This window comes from Osmia bicornis, chromosome 6 (assembly GCF_907164935.1).
Source record: "Osmia bicornis bicornis chromosome 6, iOsmBic2.1, whole genome shotgun sequence".
NCBI lineage: Eukaryota > Metazoa > Arthropoda > Insecta > Hymenoptera > Megachilidae > Osmia > Osmia bicornis.
The window spans coordinates 10051453-10074943 of NC_060221.1; the positions used below are offsets into that span (position 1 = coordinate 10051453).

General features: G+C 34.2%; 1 protein-coding gene across 3 annotated transcripts in view; it reads left to right on the forward strand.

Moving 5' to 3' along the window:
- LOC114877517 (putative transcription factor SOX-15) overlaps positions 1–23254 on the forward strand; it is a 101516-nt gene extending 78262 nt beyond the window's left edge. For all 3 annotated transcript variants that reach the window (XM_029190184.2, XM_029190186.2, XM_029190187.2), the window contains 5 exons: positions 16143–16365; positions 19050–19249; positions 19560–19780; positions 20828–21131; positions 21436–23254. In XM_029190184.2, coding sequence (XP_029046017.2) covers positions 16143–16365; positions 19050–19249; positions 19560–19780; positions 20828–21131; positions 21436–21995 — 1508 coding nt within the window. In that variant the 3' untranslated portion in view covers positions 21996–23254. The remainder of the gene's footprint in view (positions 1–16142; positions 16366–19049; positions 19250–19559; positions 19781–20827; positions 21132–21435) is intronic.
- The last annotated feature ends 237 nt before the right edge of the window (positions 23255–23491 follow it).

Below are 23491 nucleotides of genomic sequence, written 5' to 3' on the forward strand. Positions count from 1 at the left end.
GTTATTCCGTTTCACTTCTCCATTCGTCTCTAATACGAAGCTGCCAAACCAAATTAAGTTAAAACAAACACTGATAGATAAGTAACTTATGTACCAATGCATTTCCAACTAATGCAATGTTTTCTGAAGGACGATCTAGAACAAGACGTTTTTATGTAGAAATGGTCGTTGCAAAATTTATTGCCTCCAATTTTTTTATTACTATACATTGACAATTGATGTCCACTGAGCACCGATTATGCCAATAATAAGAACCTGCAAGTTCACGAAAAGAAATTTACATCGAACAAAAATTTTCACAGTACTATAAAATTAAAATTATAAATTTAAATACGTTGTTCCACTATTATACAGGGTGTCTCAGCCGATTTTGACATCTTGATTTTCTCGGTATTGGGGCACGTAGTGAAAAATGTTTCATAGAGAACTTAAATGGTATCGAGTGGGGCATGTTCTGGTGTTATTAGTTTTTTCCTTTATATGAAGGTCAGCTTTGTTTTTTTTTTAATGGAACGAGGTACTTTTTTATGTATTAAACGATGCAACTAGATATTCTTTATAAAAAAGTACTGACCTATGTATGTCGAAAAGCTGGTAGTTTAGGAGATATTTCAGTTTAAATAATTCTACTACTGTGACTGATATGAAGCAGCGTATTATTGACGAATGTGGCAAAATATCAGCCGTTACATTAAACAACGTAGGCCAGTCCTTACTTCATCGATTTCAAAAATGTTGTGATGCAAATGATCGTTATGTTGAACCATACCTGTAAATAAACGCTAATGTCAGTACAAATTTTAGAATTATTTAAATTGAAATATCTCCTAAACTACCAGCTTTTCGACACACATAGGTCAGTACTTTTTTATAAAGAATGTCTAACTGCATCGTTTGATATATAAAAAAGTAGCCCATTCCATTAAAAAAAAAAAAACTGACCTTCATATATCCTTGACGCGTCTACGTACGAAAAAACTAATAACACCAGAACATGCCCCACTCGATACCATTTAAGTTGCCCTATGAAACATTTTTAACCACGTGCCACAATACCGAGAAAATCAAGATGTCAAAATCGGCTGAGACACCCTGTATACATCATTACTGATGAGAAATTTAACACTCTGAGAGATTTGATCCTTTGAGCTCTCCCAAGCTTAACATTGTGTACACATGAAGTAATTTTTATTTAAGTTAAATTAAATATTTTCCTAATGTCTGCAGTTATCATTTTTATTTCGATGTAGAAATTAATTCGATGCCTCTGGTATTATGTTTTCTTAATTATTATTTTAACCACTGAACAACTGAGTATAGGTCAATTGAGACCCAAACTTACAAAACATATACAAGGATATTAAACTAAAGTTATATATATATTTAGTTTTTACACGAAAGCGTTTCATATATTGGAAGAATCATTTTTAAAGAAACAGTGTAAAATTTAAAAAATGAAAACAGCATGAAATAGAAAATTAAATTAAAAGGGCTCTCTCCATGGTCCGCTGTCCGAGGGTTAAAATGCTTTTTTGTCAGATCTTTGGAAGTGTTTGAAAAAACATCCTGTACAAAATTGTACGGTTGTATACAAATAATGATTTTTTTTGAACACATATGTAAATCTATTGCTTTCAAAGCATTAGAAAAGAAGGAATATTCGATCTAACAATTATTGACACGATCTCACAATAAAATCTCACCTTAATGAAAGATCCTTTACATTATCTTAATCTTAAAATGAATTTAGTATTTCTTGTCACTGTTCACGAGATCTTTAAGCGTGTGCCATTGAGCAATAGAACGTCTCGGGGTTGCCAACATGTCGGTCCAGTGTCTCAGTTCTGTTCCACTCGCGTTGTACTCCAAGACAACCTACCCAATGGATTCTGAGGTGCCGATACGATCGTAATCGACTACCGTGACAACCAATTGCACTTTCTAAACGTGAAACCACGTATTAGTCGTCCATCTTGGACCGTGTATTGCCATGTCTTCCGGACCGTTAGAGTCTGGGGACAATTTGTACTAGGAATACCAAGGAGAGAAAATGTGATCGCAATGTATAAGATGTTTCTTCAGATAGAATAAAGAGAGCAAAACGAAATCGTGGAGAAAGCAATTTGTAATTATTAAAAATATTTAATTAATCTTTTTTAAATTTAATTAAACTTTGTTTTCATCGAATCAATAGAACATTTATATTGAATTTTTGGAAAAATGAAATTCAATTGTTTCTTCTTTCAGAATGTTTCTAGGAAATTTTCTACTTGAAAAGTATAAGTTAGTCCTTCTAGAATCAATATAAACATAAATATAGCTAGTTTCAAGGGTTACAACAATTTTTAACCGTTAAGGGTTGAAATAAAAAAACATTCTTGTCTGCTTTTTAATCTAATAATTTGAACAGCTATGTAAACTTTCAGGAACTAAACGAACAATCTTTTGCCTTCATCTAGAAACTGTCGTCAACTTTTCATATGAAACACTTTCTTATGTAACATATAACTCAAAAGCTATTCAAGGTGATCAAGTTAAATGTCTTGGCCAGTATACGCTTGATAGATATATGAGTATATCGAAAAGTTAATATTTTCAATAAACTTTATATATATTTCTTAGAAATAGATTTGATTTATAATTTAATAATCGCATAGAAAGAGAGAAAGAATACTAATTTCATTCTATCATTTACATACTTTAGTGATATTTTATGCTTACTGCAGATTCATAATGTTGGGAGTAAGTTTGCGTCACGACGCGTTACCTGACGTCTTTGTCCTAAAAGTAACTGTCAAAGTTGAGAGGCGCGTGTCGCCGTCATCATTGTGGTTACAACCGAGACGTGCATGTGCATCGTAACGATCTCGCGCGCGCAACCCCTCCCAAAATACGTGTGGGTGCGCCTGCACTAGTATGTATCCCCATGTTTCAACACACACACTCGCGTACCTGTGAGAATGTGTGCTATTGTCGACAAGAGAGCAGGACAAAATTATCGAGGTGTACAAAAAGGTGTACAAAAGATAAAGCAATATACAGTCTATGAAGAAGGTGAGATGAAACGGAAATAAAGTGAGATAAAGTAAATTATAAAGAGAGAATATATAGCAGCTTTAAAATTTACCGTGGAAATTCATTATGGACACCCAATATTTTGTACAAATTTCAATTTTGGAAACTCTATTCATTTATTTTATAGATTTCATGTATTATACAGGGTGTCCCAGAACTGGGGTAGGACCCGTGGAGGAATGATTGCTAAGGTCATTGTAAACAACTTTTTCCTTTGCCAAAATGTTGGTTAAGGCTTTGTTTTTGAGTTATTAACGAAAAACACTGGCCAATCAAAGCACGCCTTTAGCGCGGGCCGAACCGCGAGAGTGTTGGGTATGCACTGCGTTCAAGCCGTAATCAAAGAGAAGGTATAATAAGAGGCGACACTCTGGGAGAGAAACTACTTGTAGAGAGAGACAAAGTGATACAACCCATTTAAAGTCCATTCGGCAATCTTCGTTTTCGGCCGTGAACAGTCGTGAACGCGCGACCAGTTTGTACTGTGGATTTACGTACATACCCTATTTTGTGGAAACTTCTTTGTCAGAATGCTCCAAAAAGCAAGAGTTTATGGCATTTCAGACCGTCATAAACCGGGAATTCTATTGTACTTCGCACCCATGTGGGTAAAAATATGTATCATTTATGTAGAAATATAACTGGTTTTATTCATCCTTGTAACAATTTTCCTCTAGAATATTTATTAAAGTTATTTATTAGATTAAAAATTTATTATACACTTAAATATAGTAATAGGGATTTTAAAACTTGCGTTAAAAAAGATAGGAGGCTTCGTATTGTATTAAATTTGTAAATATTGTAATGTCTTCAAATATATTATCCGAAACCTTCCCTCATCCTATTGTATAATTGTGTAATTTATGTTCAACTATATTTTCTAATATTATCATTTTATTATATTTCTTACTTTCCCACTTTTCAATTATGTAAAATTAATGTAAATACTTCGATTAATAATATACAGAAAAATTGACGATGCAAAAAGGTTTCTAGTTATAAAAGATTGTTATGAAAAGAAAGTATTATGTACATCCAATTCACTCAAACTTCCCGCTCATTGATACAACCCATTTAAAGGGACAGCGAATCGTCGACATCAAAGGTGCCACCGGGAGTGTCGCCTCTTGTTATACCTCCTCTTTGCCGTAGTCGTGATCAAATGCATCGGCACCACGTCGGTGTAATAGGATTCGTTGTTCATGAGCAACCAATAATTCGATACTATTATTCCTTTCTGTTTTTAATTCATTATTCGATACAACTTTCATGCAGTGCTGATGCACTTGATCGTGACCACAGTTTGAACGCAGAGCATACCCAACACTCTCGCGGTTCAGCCCGCGCTAAAGGCGCGCTCTGATTGGCCAGTGTTTTTCGTTAATAATTCGAAAACGAAGCCTTAACCAACATTTTGGCAAAGGAAAAAGTTGTTTACAATGACCCCAGCAATCATTCCTCCACGGGTCCTACCCCAGTTCTGAGACACTCTGTATAATGATACATTTTTCAATTTTTATTGAAAGGAACACAACAGTTTTTAATATTTTGTGTGATCTCAATTTCTCGTCTTAGGGTAGGGTTCCATTATTCATAAATTAAACGTTTTAGATCACTTTTAGGTTAACTGATTCTTTGGTAAACTAAACATATTCAGTCGGATTTCATTCACAGAAATTAAGGGACTCTAGGAGAACCTTGCGAAAATAGCACTTGTGATATATAAAATCAGGATTCCCTAGAAAAAGAGGCGATATAGGGAAAACAGCAGTTTTCAAGATCTTAATGTTTACAATATTAGTATTAAAAGTGATTGAGAAAAATAAATAATATAATTTTGTCACTTGTTATTTGAAAGCCGGATTTGATCGCGAATATACATATGTATGTGTATCAATTCAATATGTAACCAATTGACAGCTTATTGTTAATCCAATTTCCAAATGATTAAACAAATTTTCAATTTATTTCGCCCTAAAGAACCAAATGAACAGCCGGAATACAACCCAAAAACTGTATACCTCCGAAACAGATACAGATAGAAAAAATATTTACACAAACTTTTTTTATTATTTATTTATGCAGAATTTACCACTGAACCCATATATTACACTCTTTATACTTCATACCAATTTTACTTCCTCGTTCCAAACCATTATCCTCTCTGAATATGTAACATCCTCAAAGCCAACGGATTTTCTACGAATTTCATTGGATGTTCCTCGTAGAAAGTCTTTTTAAAATCCGACTACAGATTTTCGAGTTGCGTTAATCATAGCCGATAGCAGATAACGTCGATAATCCGATTCGATCTACGAACGAACGATTACTAAACGGCAAACGCCGAAATGTCTGTCTCGAATCGAATCAGAGTCGAGGGACGGTTACGAGGCAGAAAATCCGCTCATTTACCTCAGGATACGGCGTGTTCGCATGGTGTGTAATAGTTAATATAGGCAGCAGCGAAGAAAGAAGAGCAAAGGGATAGAAAGAGAAAGGATGAGAAGGAAAGGAAGAGGTCGAAAGCTGGGCCCACATCGGTGGGACCGCATCGTGCACCCCGCCCAACCTGGGTCGCCCACTGTCACCATTAATAATACGTCTCCCGTCTCGTGATGTATCTCATCTCCGTTGGCGTCGTGTGTTGTGGCCCCGTGTCCTGTCGTGTCGGTGTTTAGCCTTCGTTGTGCTAGCGTACCGCTTGGTCACGCACACGTGCGCGCGCGCCAAACGCAACACGTGCGCGTACACGCGCATTCGCGTTATTTTCTCTGTATAAAGGGTGCGGCGAAAGAACCTGGTACCAACCGGCCACCAACTGAATTCTCGTGAAAAAATCAATTGAAATTATATTGCGTCTATGCAACAGTTTCTATGATTTTCTTATAATATGAAGAATGCACTTTTGTTTTGTGTTATACATTCAGTATAGAGCTACACTGGTGTTCCAAAGATTTCTTTCCTTTCTGTTTTATGAAGAAAATATATTTACCTTATATTATACATAGAGAATAGGTCAGAGTATCAGTGCGTCTTTTAACCCCTGACGATGCTACTGATGTTCCAAAGTATTGTAAAGTATGTAATAATTAAGAACAAAATAAAGAATTTTAAATGTGAGTTAATGAAATTTGATCTCTTATGACAAAGAAATAGACATTCTTTTGGTTGAACAGGTAGTTGAAGGTATTGAAAATTTAATTAAAATCAGTTTCATTAATTATCAATTATTAAATAAAATTCAATATTTTTATTTATTCAACCAAAATAATTAAAACCCTACATGTTGCAGAATTTATACATATTCTTAAGAACTTCACTATCACTACACAAAATAATAATTTCCGAAACGTCGTAAATAAATAGCTTATCAAGTGTGGTCTATAAAATCAATTTTGAGTCAAGGTTTATAAATTCCCACCCTATTTGAACACCTACATTCCCAAAAGCAGGTCCTCTAATTTTTGTACCTTTTGATAGTCAATTCTGTACGACACTATGTATTTTGTAGTAGGCGTGCATAGCTTTGGAATACCAGTGTAGCTGTGCCTAATGATTGCGAAAGGTTGAGAACATTTTCCTATTGGACAAGACTTACACTTGAAAGTCTTAAATAGTAGATATTAAAAGTTATTAACATTAGTAAGAATTTCAAACTTCTTCAGTTGAAGTAAACTAGGTACATTTTTGTAAATGCAGTATTTTTTTTTAATCAAGAAAAATTTGTTAAAAAATGGCTGTAAGCTTTTAAAGAATTTCTTCCACAAACTAACAAGGAAGAGTTTTTAGGTGACTGCCTCCGATTGTTTTGATTTTTGGATATGTTTTAAAGGACCGAAAAATAAGGCATACGTGCTTTTTATTTTGGCCCGTTTTTATATTTAGGGGGTGAAACGCCCCCTAAAGTTTCGGCTACAATAGGCTATCTCGAAAACTATCATAGATAGAAAAAAACTTTTTAAAGAAAAGTTTCATGGTTTTTTATGAACATATAACAGCTGGTCATAAATTTTGTAAAAAATAATTTGTTTATAACATTATTTTGAAAGTAATCACAATTTATATAATAACAAGAAAGAACATAAATTTGTTTCTGAATCCATTGATGTATTATATACTATGTTTGCCTCTTACATTTTTGCATATTTTAATATTATACCATACATACAATATGCATCGCGCACATACGCTGGGTCGCGGTCATACCAGACATGGATGTACGGTTAATATCCATTACGATATCTGGTGTTTGCCATGTATATTAGGTATTAATAAAGTTATTTAAAGGTTACAATATTAATAAAGATTACATTAGTATCTACGTATTAATATGCAATACAGATAGTAAGGAATATAATAAATGTAAATTAATTTCCGATACTAGTAACATGATTGGTACAATTAAATTTCACGTGTATGTTAGGTATGTATCTGTGGTATAAATTTATAATTTGAATCTTTTATAAGATGATAACCAGTTAACTGGTTATCGTATCTGGTATTGCTTTTCCATCATCTTGCGCAGCGACCAAGATGGGTATAATTTAATTCAATCGCCATTTTCTTGAAAAGTTGCGCGAAGTTGCACCCAATTTTTTCTGATTCTGATAGAGGAAGGTTCACCCTTTCCTGCAGTAATAATTTAACCCGTCGTAAGTTGTTACAACTTTTTAAAATCCTGCACAAAGTCAAGATTTTAGATTCATCATATTCATATTTATAGTAAAACCGATAAAATTTTGTTATTAAATAGGCTAATCTACGTATAAAAAAATGCGACGCTGCTTGTGATAGAACTAAAAGAACAAACGGTAAAATCGGATTAATAAACCATATTAATAACGTGATAATATTATGAAATTTTTGAGAATATTCCAATATTTATTACAAAGAAACTTTATAATGTTTTAATAGGGAGTCAACTTTTGACCCCTTTCCGTAGTTGCGCTACTATTACACAAACTTTTAATTAACATTTTTTATATAAAATGGTTGATTATCAGTTACAACAAGCAATAAAGGTATTTCGAAACCTATGGCACATGAATTTGAAACTTAAGAATTGATGAAAATAAGTCAAAACGGCTTATTCTTCGCTGGAACAGAAGATTAATTAATCAATTTTTAGTAGATACATATTGTCCATTGGGATACTTGTGTCCCAAACTGATAAGAAACTGTTCGATTTGTTATTCTGTGGTACAACAAATTGAAAATTTCTCGATTACTTCGATATGTAATCTTTTAGATATTGAATATTTGCTAATGGACAATACTAAAAAATGATTATATTAATCGATTTAGAAGAAAAATATTGAAAAAATGGTCAAAAAACCTGAAGCTTGAAATTGATATAACATAAATGCTATTTTGCAATACTTTTCTATCATCAAATCATGTTAGACTTTCTATCTTTCGAAATCGGTTGATATGCAACAATCTAGTATATTGGCCTTTCAATAACCGAAGGGTTAAAGGATCCCAGATCTGATGGACAATACCAGCGTCGCGAGAAATACGTGGAGATTTATCGCGTGAAAATCAATGGCAAAAAGGGAGAAGGGACCCGTGTGAGCGTTAACTGATTCTCCTCGCGGTATTCTAAATGCCGACGGAGAAGTTTCTCGCTCGATTCTGGAAATGTCACGTGCCAAAGATGCCACGTCCACAGGAGCACAACGAAATTCCCCGAGTGCTTGAGTTTCTCGTGAACTTCGTTCGTACATACGCGTTGGAAACGCTGCTTAATCGACAATCGCGATCGATTCGTCGTGAATTAGCTGCAACAGCTCCACGCGTACGTAAATCACCGTGGAATCGTTAATTAGCCAACAGAGAGAAAAGGAACTTTCTATAAAAAAAAACAGAAAAAAAAAACAGAAAAATCTCAACGATCGAACCCACTTGACAGATGCAAAAAGACATCTGGGCACGAGCTTAGATACCGAGGGAAGGCAACGTCGAGCTGTAATTTGTCGCGATCTCAGCTGGCGTTAATTTATCACGCTTCGAGAAATTTGCTAGTCGCTCGTATACACGAGCGTATGGGGGGCAGATTAGGCGGCGCGGATAAGCCGGCCCATTAGCATCGCTTAAAATGAGATTTCGTTACTATGCTCTCTGCTGATCGACTTATTCTGACTCGCATGTGTTTTGTATACATTTGCCTGTCGCGTGCTTGCTGCTCGATGGACCGTGTTTTTAAATGAATACGATCCATGTTGAATGAATTTTAAGCTTGTATCATCACTGATTATTCGGAAGAAAACAATTAATGAAGAACGCCTTAGCCCTCGAATGGCGAACTAAGGAGAGAGCCCCAATTTTAACCCTTTGAGAGTGACCAGATATTTTTCTAAATTTTTATATTTTTGAATTAGAACTTTTCTATACGTACATGATAAACTGTTAGGATAAGTTTCCGAATGGCCCCACCAAAACTGAAAACGCAGGTTTGGTATATAACCTAAATTGACTACCAGAAACCGATTAAAATTGGTTTCAGAGCTGGATGTCTTACCGTTTTTGAGATATCGTGGTAAGAAATTTTTGTACAATTTTGGGACTACGTATGCGCTATTCGATACTGAGCATGCGCTATTCAATACTGCGCATGCGCTATTCGATACTGCGCATACATAGAACCTAACCTAATCTAACCCAACCTTACCACGACATCTCGAAAACTGTAAGACTTCCAGCTTTGAAACCAACTTTAATCGGTTTCATGTAGTTAATTTAGGTTATATACCGAACCTGAGTTCTCGATTTTGGTGGGGACATTCGGAAACACAGCCAACTGTTATTCTATGAAAAATAACATACCTCTCAGGAGCCTAAAAATAGGTTTTCAGTCTTCTAAAGGTTAATATAATTTTGTATTTCAAATTATTTTTCTTTTTATCTTCTCAATTGTACAATGTTCTTTTAAAAATTATTCTTACAATATACAAAACACTTGCGTTCAAGAATTGTACTCTTAACTTTAGATTAATATCCTTGTACATGTATTGTTAGTTTTAAATTCAAGGATTAAATAATGGATTCGTTATCAGATTTTAAAGAACTTGGGTACGCTGATAGATAATGTTATCATAAGTAATTATCATAATGTCACGGTAATCATGGTACGGTCGGGAAGAAAATACGTTCTCTGAAAAAAATCAACTGAAAAAATAGAATACGAATTTATTTTTGAGAAAATTGAGTTTGAAAAGTCTTCAAAATGTTTGTAAAAAATTTTTCTGTAGCAAAAGAGGATCATTTGGCATTTGGTTAGGATTCGAGGATTAATTAAAGATTGTTATACATTTCGGAACCTAACCCCCTGAAGTCTCCTCGTACTTATATATGTGTACCGATACTGATGTTTTAAAAATTGATATTTTTTCATTTATAAAAATATCTACCATAACTAATCGTCTCTACACCATATCCCAAGACTGAAGGTACAAATATGTGTCACAAACCTTTTTTCATCTCCTACCTCATTTTTATATCAATAAACCTAGTCAGACCGCCGGTTATACGTATATTGTTTGTCAAAATTGATAAAAGTTGCGAATAACATAAGTATTACAAAATTGTCTTCAAAGAATTAAAAAAACGCTAAATGAAGTAATAGAAAATTATGTAAATTTTGAGGTATTCACGAATAAACGATTGTTTTAACACACTGTGCAATCAGTTAGGTATATAATTCAGCGTTTAAACATGTAATCAACAGCTTTTCAGCTATAATAACATTTTATTTATGGATCAAAATAACCCTGTATACCATCTGTTGTGACATTCTTCAAATATCCGTACTTCAAGGAACTAAGTATTTTTAAAATTAAAATTTGTATACATAGATACTGTTTAGAAATATTTAAAAATATTATATTTAAACATGTAAGGTATTAACTACTGTAAATTAGTATTAATTGCTTTAAAAATAAAAATTAAAGTACAAGTAACACTCACATACGAACGAATATCTTAATTACATAGATCTTCTTACACATTAAAATATTTAAAACATTGATGAGATATTAGAGAATTACATAAATTTTCAAATAATTATATCGGTTCTCATAATCCAAAGAAGTCTTAATATAATAACCAAATAATATTAGTAATAAAATAAATATTAAATAAAATGTTTTCGCGTTCACGTTTACTCACAAGCAAGTACATCGTTATTTTTCCTAAGTAAATCTACTGTGCTGGATAGTAGAGCAGGTTTTACAATTACAATTGACCAATATTACAAATAAAAAAATACAATGGTTCGCCTAATTGAACAAGGACCGTGTGTTTCCGATCCGCACGCGGTCTGCTTCCGAGCGAAACATTGAAATTAATGAAGTCGTCTGACTAGGGCCGAGAACAGAGTAAATTAGAGGTACACGGCAACCATTAGAATACTTAACGAGGACGTCATGGTGAGAAGCAGTGCGCGGGTGTGATGATGAATCACTGCCGGCTAGCTCACCGCGGAGCGCGCCCAGGAATATTAAATTAAGTTTACTTATTGTTAGCCAAAAAGTCTCAGGCGCCGTCTCTTGTCCCTTCCTTCGTCTACGGTTGTTTCTCCTTTTCTTGCACGGTTTCAAACGATGATTTCACTATTTCCGCGAAATACGCGGAAGCGAATGGACAAAGTCTGACCACGAGGATGCAAGGGCAGAGCCGGTCGGGAGAAAAAGAATTGCGGTTTCTTCTTTTTCGCTTTCTTTCGTCGGTCCCGAAATTCACTTCGCACTCTGTTTGTTGTCATATACTAATGTATACAGCAGAATATTTCACGATTGTTTGCATTTTATTTCATGTTATTAATTCATTCAATTTGTTGACTTTTTTTTTTATTAAGATTGGTTAGACGAGGCTTTCCAGTTCATCATTTTATGTTTAGAAACATTAATATTTTGCACAGTAGTACTACCATTGGTATGCTTTTCTTTAACCCTTGGACGGCGGACCATGGAGAGGCCGCAATTTTAATTTAATTTTGTACACTGTTTTGTTTATACTGTTCCCTTAAACATTATTCTTCCAATACATGAAAACCTTTCATTAAAAAATATAATTTTAGGTTAATACTCTTGTATATTTTATGTAAGTTTGGGTCGCGATTGACCCACGCTCTGCAGTTTAAGGGCTAAATGTGTAGACTGATTAACAGTGCTATTAATTCAGGTCAACCTTTTGATTTTGTTTCATTAAGATGAGGACAACACTTATTAGCCTGTCTTTGATATACGAAAATATTAATATTTTGCACAGTAGTAACTGAAAATCACTAACATGATTTTATTGAAATCTGTAAACTGATTAAGAATTTTATTTTCGGTATTATTAATTTATGTCAACCTATTAAATATCTTTTAGTCGAAAAGAAACAAAACTTTTAAACGTTTCTTCTTTTAAATTTAATATTTTCTAAAAAAATGATCTGTTTGCAGAAAAATGAATATTTTTCATAGTAGTTATAAAAAAAAATTGACATTAATAAATGAGCATTAGTAAATTTATTGACGGTTTATTCTTTTGTGTTATTTATTTACATCAACCCATTAATTTTATTTTATTGAGACAATCCTTTTTTATATGTATCAAGACACAAGTATTGAAATTTTGCAATGGACAATGTAACGTCTAATGAAAAATCATTATCAATGTAAAATGACTAATGTAAAATCATTAGTCTGTCTAAAATTAGCAGATTTATTAACAGTAAGTACATATAATGAAATTGTTACCCTAATTGTAAGATTTACACATAATAGATTTGTTATCAGTTTGTACAGTTTGCATCACTTTGTACAGATTATTACCCCAATAAAGTAGCGAAAATCAAATTTTATGATTTGTAAACATATGATTTTAAATAATTTGCCTTTATCAATCTTCATAATTAGAAACATTGGAATAAAGAAGGTATTATAATATTTTTCTTCATTTAAATTAACAACGCTAAATGAATGAATTAAAGTAGTAGCGCTATTACAGATTACGAGTATATTGAAAATTAATAGAAGAGAAAATTAACTGATACACTTTGTAGACACATGATTTTAAACTATTTGTTTTTATTAATTTTAAAATCCAAAATATTTCAGTAAAGAGGTCATTTGTATTAATAACAGCAAATTATTGTGTAAAAAATGACAATGAAATGCGATATATTGACAGGATACTAATACAACATTAACATCTTGATTTATTGTTTGAGGTAATATCTTCGAAATTATATTAGTAATTTGAAATATTTAGTTAAAAAATAAATTTTTAATATTCTGATTATTTCTAGTGTAATAGTCACTCAAGATTATGCAAAGTATGATAACAAATGGCATTGAAATAATAATTAACGTTTCATATGCATACGATGTAACTAACAAAATGTTTTAAAAAATTTAGCGTCTAAATCATATCTACAAATTTTCTAAGACATATCGATACTAAAACTTCTTTCTACTGTTGTCCAAAATTATTATTCCCTTACGTTGAACGGTACAAATTATATATACTATATTCTCCCTATACTATAATCTAAAATACTATAAGGAAAGAAAGAAAATTACAAATAAAGCACGTTTATTTCTCAAAATTGTCGATACTCACAAAGGAATCGTCAAAAGTGGATGGTAGAGTTGCTTGTCCAATCTATGTTTATTCGAAAGGGCAATTTTTGGATGCCATTGGCAACGGATTCAAAAGTTATGGGACTTTGAAATTTTCATATTTTTAAGTGCAAATTATCACACAAATGCAAATTGCATCATACATGCAATTTTCCCTGAAACTCATCTTAATTGTTAGTAAATATCATCTAATCATCTCAAATTCATGCCTTTGTCACTTTTACACTTAATTTTCATTTTATATTTCGATTTCTCATCTTTTCTAATCATTTGCACTTAAAAATATGAAAATTTTCTAAGTCCCATAACTTTTGAACCCGTTGTCAATGGCACCCAAAAATTGCACCATAAACTTCCTCGTTTCATACTCTTTTAAATAAACATAGTCTGGACAAGTAACTCTACCATCCACTTTTGACCATTCCCTTGTCAGATCTCCTTCTATTGTTACTTGAATTTATCGTTTCCTTCCATCAAATCGTACAAATTATATACATACTTATTAGATGTAAACATAGTAGGTTCTTTCCAATTTTTGTACAAATGAACAGAGCAATCAACAGAACTTTATCGGAAGAAACTTAATCCTATATCTAATATGTGCTTCTTTCACTAAAACTTAAAATAAAGAAAAAAATAAATAAATAAAAAATAGGATTCAAGCGTCGTCAAGAAATAAACTCTCAAAACGAAAATTTCGCAATAAACATTGACTCTCCTCCATGTTATCAAAAAATCGAACCACGTAAGTGCGCTAGCGACATTCCATCGACTCTGAACGACTTGAAGCCACCATTTCGATTCAATCCATTCGCAAACGAATCCCTTACCCACCCTGTCTGTAACGAAAACGCGTATCGCAAAAAAGGGGCAGCGAGGAGTACGCTGGAAGAAAAAGGAGGAGAAGAAGCAGAAGAAGAAGAAGAAGAAGAAGACGAAGACGAAGAACTCTGGGCGACAAAAATGGACTTTGCTGGGAGATAGAGGATGCGACCCCTCTTCCCCTCCTTGATTTTTTTGCCTCTTCACCCGTTCCGTTCGTTTTCTCTTTATTTTCTATCTTCCTCCCTTCGTCGGAGTTGTTCAGGTTTACCGTCTCTCCTCTGGGAGTTGAAATATACAAAATGAAATATGAAATAATGGTTCGTGCCTTGTGGCTGGCTGAAGTCACGGGCGCACCCATATCTACGCCCCCATGCGCCTATGTACCCATACGGCTCCGCGGTGTATGTACGCCGATCCCCCGTCTATATATGTATGCATCTATGTACACGGCCACACCATATACATCCGCCTTGCTCAACTTTTTCGTTCTTGTCGTGAACATCTTACGTTCGTATTAACCCTTATCCTTGCTTAATGATATTCCAGCCTACCATACGCCGGTATATATTGAACTAAGGCAGATTCCAGCCTGGCCGTCTTCGACTGGCCAAGCCCCGTCTGTAATTCGTATCTTACTAGCTCGTTCGACCATTTTTCCGCTTCCTCCGCCGATTATGTAGCCAAGCGATGGGCAATTAGGTGGTTGGAACAAGCAACATATCGAAAGGGTATCGGCAACGAACCGCGGTTACTTTTATTGATCTTTAATCCTACCACGGCATTCCGTCTAACCCTTGACTGGCAGACCCCGGAGAGAGCCTCAATTTTAATTAAATTTTCTATTTTATATCATTTATATTTTCTAGATTTGACATTGCTCCTCTGAAAATCATTATATGTTTTGTAAGTTTGGGTCTCAATTGATCCTGATTCCGGTGTTCAAGGGTCAAAGTTAAATTATCTACATACTCATAGACATCATTTTGGTCAAAAAAGATTGAATTCCATTAAAAGTTTGTTTTGCAAAAAAAGTATATAAATATTCAGTGTTGAGAAAATGATGACTGATCTTCGGATAGTTTTCCTTTTGGATGTGTCAGTTGTGATCATTTTCAAAATTATCATGTATCAACGTACCTCGGTATCAATTATCTTCGGACTCCTCTATAATATTAGAATGAAGAATGGTGATTTGGAGGATAGAATTTATGGATACGTCCGCGGTGACGGTGCTCATTGAGAATCTTTTAAATTTATCAGTGAATCTTGATGGTGGGTTAGTTATGGTGTAAACTTTGTAAAAATTCAGTGTTAAAAAATAAGCAAATTATACATATAAATCTTGTTTCTAGGATTATAACCCTAAGCAACAGGTAGCTATTACATATTAATTGATACAACAATAACAATTTGATAAAAAGCTATCCCATTGTATAGCTACCCTCTATTTATAAATAGTTTACATTTACTTATACAGTTTTTTCATTATCTTTCATGCAGCTTTAAATTCCGGATGCTGGGTGAGCACTCAAATATTTGAGTACTTTAAGAATGTAATACGAAATAATTGTAACACCGTTTAACAATTAATGGGCATTTATCCGTGAATTTCAGGAAAGAAATGGCGAGGGTTAACCCCGCAGGATAGAAGGCCGTACGTAGAGGAGGCGGAGAGGCTGAGGGTTATACACATGCAGGAACATCCGAATTACAAGTACAGACCACGTCGTAGGAAACACGCGAAAAGGGCCCCAGGTGCACCCTCCTCACCTCCTTCCGCCACCAATACCACTGGCAATAGGTCCAACCCCTCTGGTACCACGATTCATCATTCCATGTAAGTTGATATCTCAGTTCGTATCGATTTTTCAAGAACATCTCGCCGTGATCAAAAACTCAATCAAAATTTAATACCTTTGCATTCAGATTGTTCTAAAAATTACTTAATCATTGATTTTGATTTCTTTTGATACTCAAAAATAATTACCATTTAATAAAATATACGAAAATTTGCAATTAGAATGGATATAAGTTGCTTTAATATCTTTCAAATATTTTTTTCAACAAAAGTGATATAATTTACAGTAGGCTCTTGTTATATTGCATGTCGCCGACGAGACTGTGGGAGTAGGAAAGTCAAGCTGTCAAATTCTCGTTTAAAGGGGGCAGGGTAGATAGAAATGTATTATTTTCATAGACTTTTCATAGACTAATATGCTTTAAAATCTCTGTGAACATTAAATTGTTCACGTGGCAATATAACATGAATCTACCTTTTATTATTCAGTCATTGCTTGCTTCAAAATTACATTTTCGCTTCAATGTTTCGTTTAATTTCGAAGCCTTTTCACGTATCATAAGTCTATGTATCGACATATACTCGTATGTATTTACTGTAGACACATTTTGTATTACTTGGCTTCCCTATACCATATCGCTTCTAATAAGTTGACTTCATTAGATAATATCTGTGACCTTTAATTAGGACAGTATGAAAATGTTGACCAATTAGCACGAAATACTGGTCAAATGGGAATAATGAATTACTTCTCTTCTTCCTTGAACATCAATTCCAAGAGCTATATATTCTTGCTAATTTTGTGACAGTCTGACAGTGCAAGAGTAGCACTAAACTAATGGAACGAAATTCTTAGATTGGTTCAGTTGTGCACGAACAATACAAAAGCATGTGTACTAGGGATGTGCGGCCCGACTAATGTGTCATTCCCGACTAGTCGGGTCGGTTCGGAAAAAGTCGGGCGGGCTCGGGCGGGCGTCCGATACATGCGTGCAGTCGGGTAGCCCGACTATTTCGGGTTCGATCGGGTACAGTCGGGCTGATTCGGACGAGCTTCCGCGGGCCGCGGCTCGCGACCCAACTCTCATGTATAATGTTTGTTAATGCTTGCAATAAGCATATTCAAAATCTATTTTGTATAAAATGAACATATAGGTGAAATGGAATGAAATTCATTTCAGATAAATTCGTTACAAGTATTATTTTTCCACATAAATCTTATTCCAAAATTCCACATAAAACAAATTTTGTACATGCTTATTGCAAGTATTAACAAGTACATGAGAGTTGGGTCGCGGGCCGCGGCCCGCGGGAGCTCGTCCGAATCAGCCCGACTGTACCCGACCGAACCCAAGACAGTAGAGGCGTGCGAGTACTCGTAATTTACAAGCCGAGCTGAACTCGCTTCGATTGTTCGAGCCGAGTCGATCGCTTGAATTTGCCGAGCTACTCGAAATCGACGAACTGTTTGATATAAAAGCGAGCTACTCGAAAAAATCGAACTACTCGAATATTCGAGCCCTCGTAAATCGAAGTTTCACAAGGGCTCGAATATTCGAGTAGTTCGATTTTTTCGAGTAGTTCGTCGATTTCGAGTAGCTCGACAAATTAAAGCGATCGACTCGGCTCGACCGACCGATCATTGTTCGACTTGAAATTCGAGTACTCGCACGCCTCTACAAAACAGTCGGGCTACCCGACTCCACGCATGTATCGAACGCCAGCCCGAGCCTGCCCGATTTCTTCCGAACCCGCCCGAGCCCGCTCGATTTTTTCCGAGCCCGCCCGAGCCCGTAATATCGGGTACCCGCACATCCCTAAAGTGTACCCAAATTTTTGATCAGTAGTGTAGAGAAAAAGGTACGAATATGAAATAGAGTAGAAACGATTTTAGCCCGCAATATCAAGTATTACGACGAGTAAAATACTCTCCCATAACAATTATTCTTGATAGGTATCATTATTTTAGTTAACAAACGTTTTCACTTTTGGCCGTAATAGAAAGTTTCTACGCATGCTTCTTAAAGTGTAAACTTTGGTTTATTTTGTGAGTTTTGAAAAAACAAAATGGGTAAGTTATACTGTAATAATCATAGTATTAGTATATCAAAGGATATTTGAAGTATTTATGTTTTCATTATGATAAATAATAATAATTGATAGAAAAATGAGATACTTGATTGGTAGCAATATGAAAGAGTCTCATATTACTACCACATTCTTAAATTTATTACTAAATAATAAAATGAACTAATGAACATATAAAATGTGTATATTTAGCGATAAAAGATTTTCTTAAGATTGTAAATGCGAATTGTGGATTTAATGTTTATTATGCCACTAATGGGCAAAATAAAATAAACATTTCGTTTAATTGTGGTTATCTTATTATATTTGCGTTCTGTTATGTTTAATTTATCATTATTAATGTTCTTTATTTGTCTCAAAAGTAGCACTATCCCGTATTGTTGACATAAATTAAAAAAAGTGAAAGAAACAGAAGTTTTGTAAAGTCTATAATATTTACTTATACAGCTCATTCCGCATGAAATTCCCCAAATTTCTGTATTTGATTTTTTTTATTTACAACTATTTTCAGACTCTCTACGTCTAAAAATAAAATGGGTATCTCATATTCGTACCCTCTCCACTAGAAGTTTCGTTTAAAAGATTCAAGAGATTGTTTATAAAAGTAACGAAATTTTGCATATGATATCTTTAAGGTCCAAGATGGATAGTTATCAAGGCATTCCTCAGATCCCATGGGGTGGCCATTCCCCGATCTCATCCCTGTATCACCAACAACAGCAGCAACAAGGTATCCAGGAGTACAAATCGGAGAGCAATTCCTTGTACGGCAGCCCTTATACGCCTATTATTCACACACCGGACATATCTCCAGTTGCCAGTCCCGAGCCAGATGGTGAGACTTAGTACTCGCATTAATTACCCCTTCAGACAGACTTGGAACTCCAAGAATTGAAGTTTCACGATTAAATCACGAGTTCCTGAAACAGTTCTTTGTTTATCGTATTTTTTTCTTCTTTTTTTTAAGTATAGTTTGAATTATTTTCTTTTGTTCCTTATAACAAGTGTATGGAATGTATGCATTTATTGGTAACTATAAATAATCACTTGTCAAGTTTTAGCAATTGAAAAAGAGATGACAAATTTTTAATTATTCTTTAGGATAATATCGCATAATATTCAACAACTGATTAATTGATACTTAGGTGACGGTACGCATCTGTCGTCTACGCAAAACCCAGATGCAGAACGAGATCTAATGGAGGGTGGTTCGTCGAAGCAGCACAATGAAATGAACGAGCAAACGAAACGGTACACTTTTATGAATACCGATAATCAACTGCACACGGATCATGCTGGTACTACTAGCATATCGTCGTGTCAGAATTCTGGTGGTTACACTGACACTTTAACTTATAAGAAATCGGTAAGTACCATATGAAAATGTGAATAAAATATAACTTAACATGTTGACTGCCGCAGTGAAAATTCAGATACATATGTCGAAAGACATATTAAAGCTCTAATTATTATTAACCCTCGAACAGCAGAGTCTGGGTCAATCGCGGCACAGACTTATAAAACATACACAAGGATATTAACTTAAAGTTAAATGTATAATTTTTAAATAAAAGAGTTTCATATATTAAAAGAATAATTTTTAGAGAAGCAGTGTAAAATCTAGAGCATTAAAATAATATGAAATACAAAATTAAATTAAAATTTGGACTCTCTCCATCGTCCGCCATCTGAGGGTTAAAGATATAAACAATTAATTTTTAAATTTAAGATTTCAATTTATCTTATATCATTACATCATTTTTATTGTCTTTCTTCTTTGATTTGATTATTTAATTATATGTATATATTAGGTACATTTACGACACGTTTTGGATCCTACAGCCATCAACGTATTAAAATATAATTTCATTATATATTTTAGTAATTAAAGATGTTTGTGTGTATGTCAAATTTCAAATTCATTTAGTCAATAATTGATGAATGTGTGAAAGTATCTAGCCTTTCATTTGCTAATTGTAAGTCAAAAAATTCCAAAATTTAAAATTCATTATAAATTTTCACATTTTTGACCCAATTGCTATTGCAAAAATAAATCTCCTTTATACTTTTTAAATAATTAATTAATTTATTAAAATATGTATCTTTTCGATATTTGTCCTTTAGCATTATTATTTTTCTTTACGTTTAAATGTTATTTAATTTTATTCAGAATAAATGACAATTTTTGCAAAGGCGTTCTGGAACGCCTTAAAAATCTTAATCCGGTCCTGATAACATATTAACGACAGCAATTGATTTGTTTTGAAATAATTTTAGCAAAGTAAGAAACAAATTACTTATAAAATGTCCTGATATTATCAATAATTCTATATTAAAGTCAATATCCTGCTTCTACAGTTAAGAATCATATAAAATGCATTTCATTGTACGCTTTAAATATTTATTTTTTCAGGTGAGCTATTTAAATTTCGAGAGACAGCCGTCGAGCATCGCCGCGGTGGGCATAGCAAACGGTATGATGGTGTCGTGCAATAAATTGCGTTCAGGATTTGAGAATGTTGGCTCTGTGACGGGCACTTTTTATCCACCAGTCGCATCCCCTCACGATCAATCGTTGCAGCACTACACGAGCAGCCAGTCCTCGAAGACTGCCAACTATTCGATGCAGTCCACCGTTGAAAACAACTACAATCCTGTTCAGTGTGCCAATCGACAACAATCCATGGGTATCCGTGGAGCCGCTGAAGGTTGTTCCGGTAATAGTTCATTCATTTTTATTTCTTCTACCCTGTTACACTTGGACCGATTCCAAAGATCAAGGATATTTAAGATCCTCTGGTTTCGCTTGTTCTCTATTTTACTGCAAATTTATTTAACAATTTCAATTTCTTTAAAAATTATAAACTGATGCATTCTGAGAGTGCGTTGTGCTTTTCTTTATATTAAATACGGCAGAATTGGCATACACATCTAGCAAATCTGAACATTCTTACATTTGTCTTCAGCATCACGCGTGTGCGGAAGAAACTAATGTCAATTAGCAATTGAAACACATTTCAGGTGTATCTCACCGTTACCAAATGACCCATCATCAAGAGTACCAAACCGAGAGCACCAGTACGGGTCAACAGCACTCGATACTGGGCCACATGGACCCTGGCATGACTGCGGATGACGATCAGCAACAGACGCTGCAGCTAGAAAAATATTTCAAGTATTCTCATTCGAGCAACGTGGCTCATAGCAGCCTCTCGTCGCAGAATTTGCTCGATAGCAATCACAATTACGCCAGTGATTTGCGTTACTATGCCCCTCAACAAACTCAGCTGGACATGTCGAATTCGCAGTGCATCGTTGACGATCAAAACAAAGACACTCGGTGTTCCAACGTGGGTATGGGTCATGCGATGGACCAGTATCATCAGGCTATGGATGTGACGAAGTATCAGGAACACCCCTCTCAGCAACAACAACAGCAGCAACAACAACAGCAACAGCAGCAGCAGCAGCAGCAGCAGCAGCAAGGACAGCAATCTCAAAATATGGAACACGTGCCGAAACCGGACGACGACTTCAGTGTAATACTTGCCGATGTGCGTAAAACGTGTTATAGTAGCTAGTGCCTCTTTAGTCACTTTGACACGTGGCAATTTGTAAGCTGTAGTACGAAGAACCTTGTACGGTAGTGTATTCAAAGAATCCGGTGCTTATACACAATTTGTAAAGAGTGATAAGATGATGGTCACAGTCTGACAGTGATTCTCTACATTACGTTGGATGGGCACTTGCAAAAATAATTAAAACTTAGAAATTAAAGGTTCTTTTCAAATTCTTTCAAGCTTAAATCAAGCTTCTTTAGGGAAAATTACGATATAAGGAAAGCAGAAATTTTCAAAATGTTAATATTAAAAATCATTTAGAAACAAACTAATGTTATTTTCAATTATTAAATATTATTAAATTGAATACATAATTGAAATGTACGAAAATTTTGAATGAACGTTGACACGCAAATGATGGGAGACCACAGACCATAGTACATATTTATATGCGACATATGGGACTCTCATCTCTAAATTGTCATTTCCCCTGAAGAGCCTAATTTGATCACAAGTGTACAATACCACATGGTAGGCTTCCCTTGAAAAAATGTCAGTGTAAGGAAGGGAGCAATTATTACTCACAGTAATACTCGAGAGTTACACATCATGAATAATTAAATGAAAAAATGATAATTCTTAAAATTCTAATTTTTAAAGTTATTGAGCATAATTATTAAGTATCATAAAATTTAATGTAACTAAAAAAATATTAAAATTTTCCCTAGAGACGCCTCTCTATTATACACTTTAATAGATATTCTACAAAAGCGCCTTAATAAATTCTGATTTATTAAGTAAAAAAGAAAATCCAAAGTCAGTCGTTTTAACTGGTTTAACAGTTTTGGTATTAAAAAAAAATCTTGAGCCTTCAATATGAGAAACTTATAAAGTTTGTGATTAGGTCCTTTTGCAAATGTCCATCCAACATCAAACAAATAATCACTTGTGTGAGCCATTACTTTCTTAACACGTTGTACTCTGTACACACTTCCGGTGCTGAGGTCCTTGATCCTATACAAGAGCTGGTCAGAAAGTTCAATTCTATTTCCTTTAAATACAAACTGTTTTCCATTTTTTTTCTTCTCTATTAATTAACTAGAAATTAACCCTTGTACTTTATATGTATAAGATAACGGACCCAGTGGTGAAACATGTACACCCATGATCAAAGCAAGCTTCCCTACAGAAAATGGCAATATAGCGGATATATATATATATGATAATTAATATAATTTTGACAATACATTAAAATAATTTAGAAACAAAATAATATAACTTTTGAATATTAAATACTACAAATTTTAGTATATAACTGAGAAATATAAATAATAAATGAATATTAATTCAAACTTTCCCACGTAAATGTTTACACCCACGTGATAGAGCCAGGCTCCTATATATACAGGAGTCAATTCCTTACATTGTCAATTTCCCCAGGAATATCTATAGGAAAGAGTGAGAACCCGGAGTAAGCCTGATTTGATTGCAAGTGCATAGTCCGAGTAATTAAACGC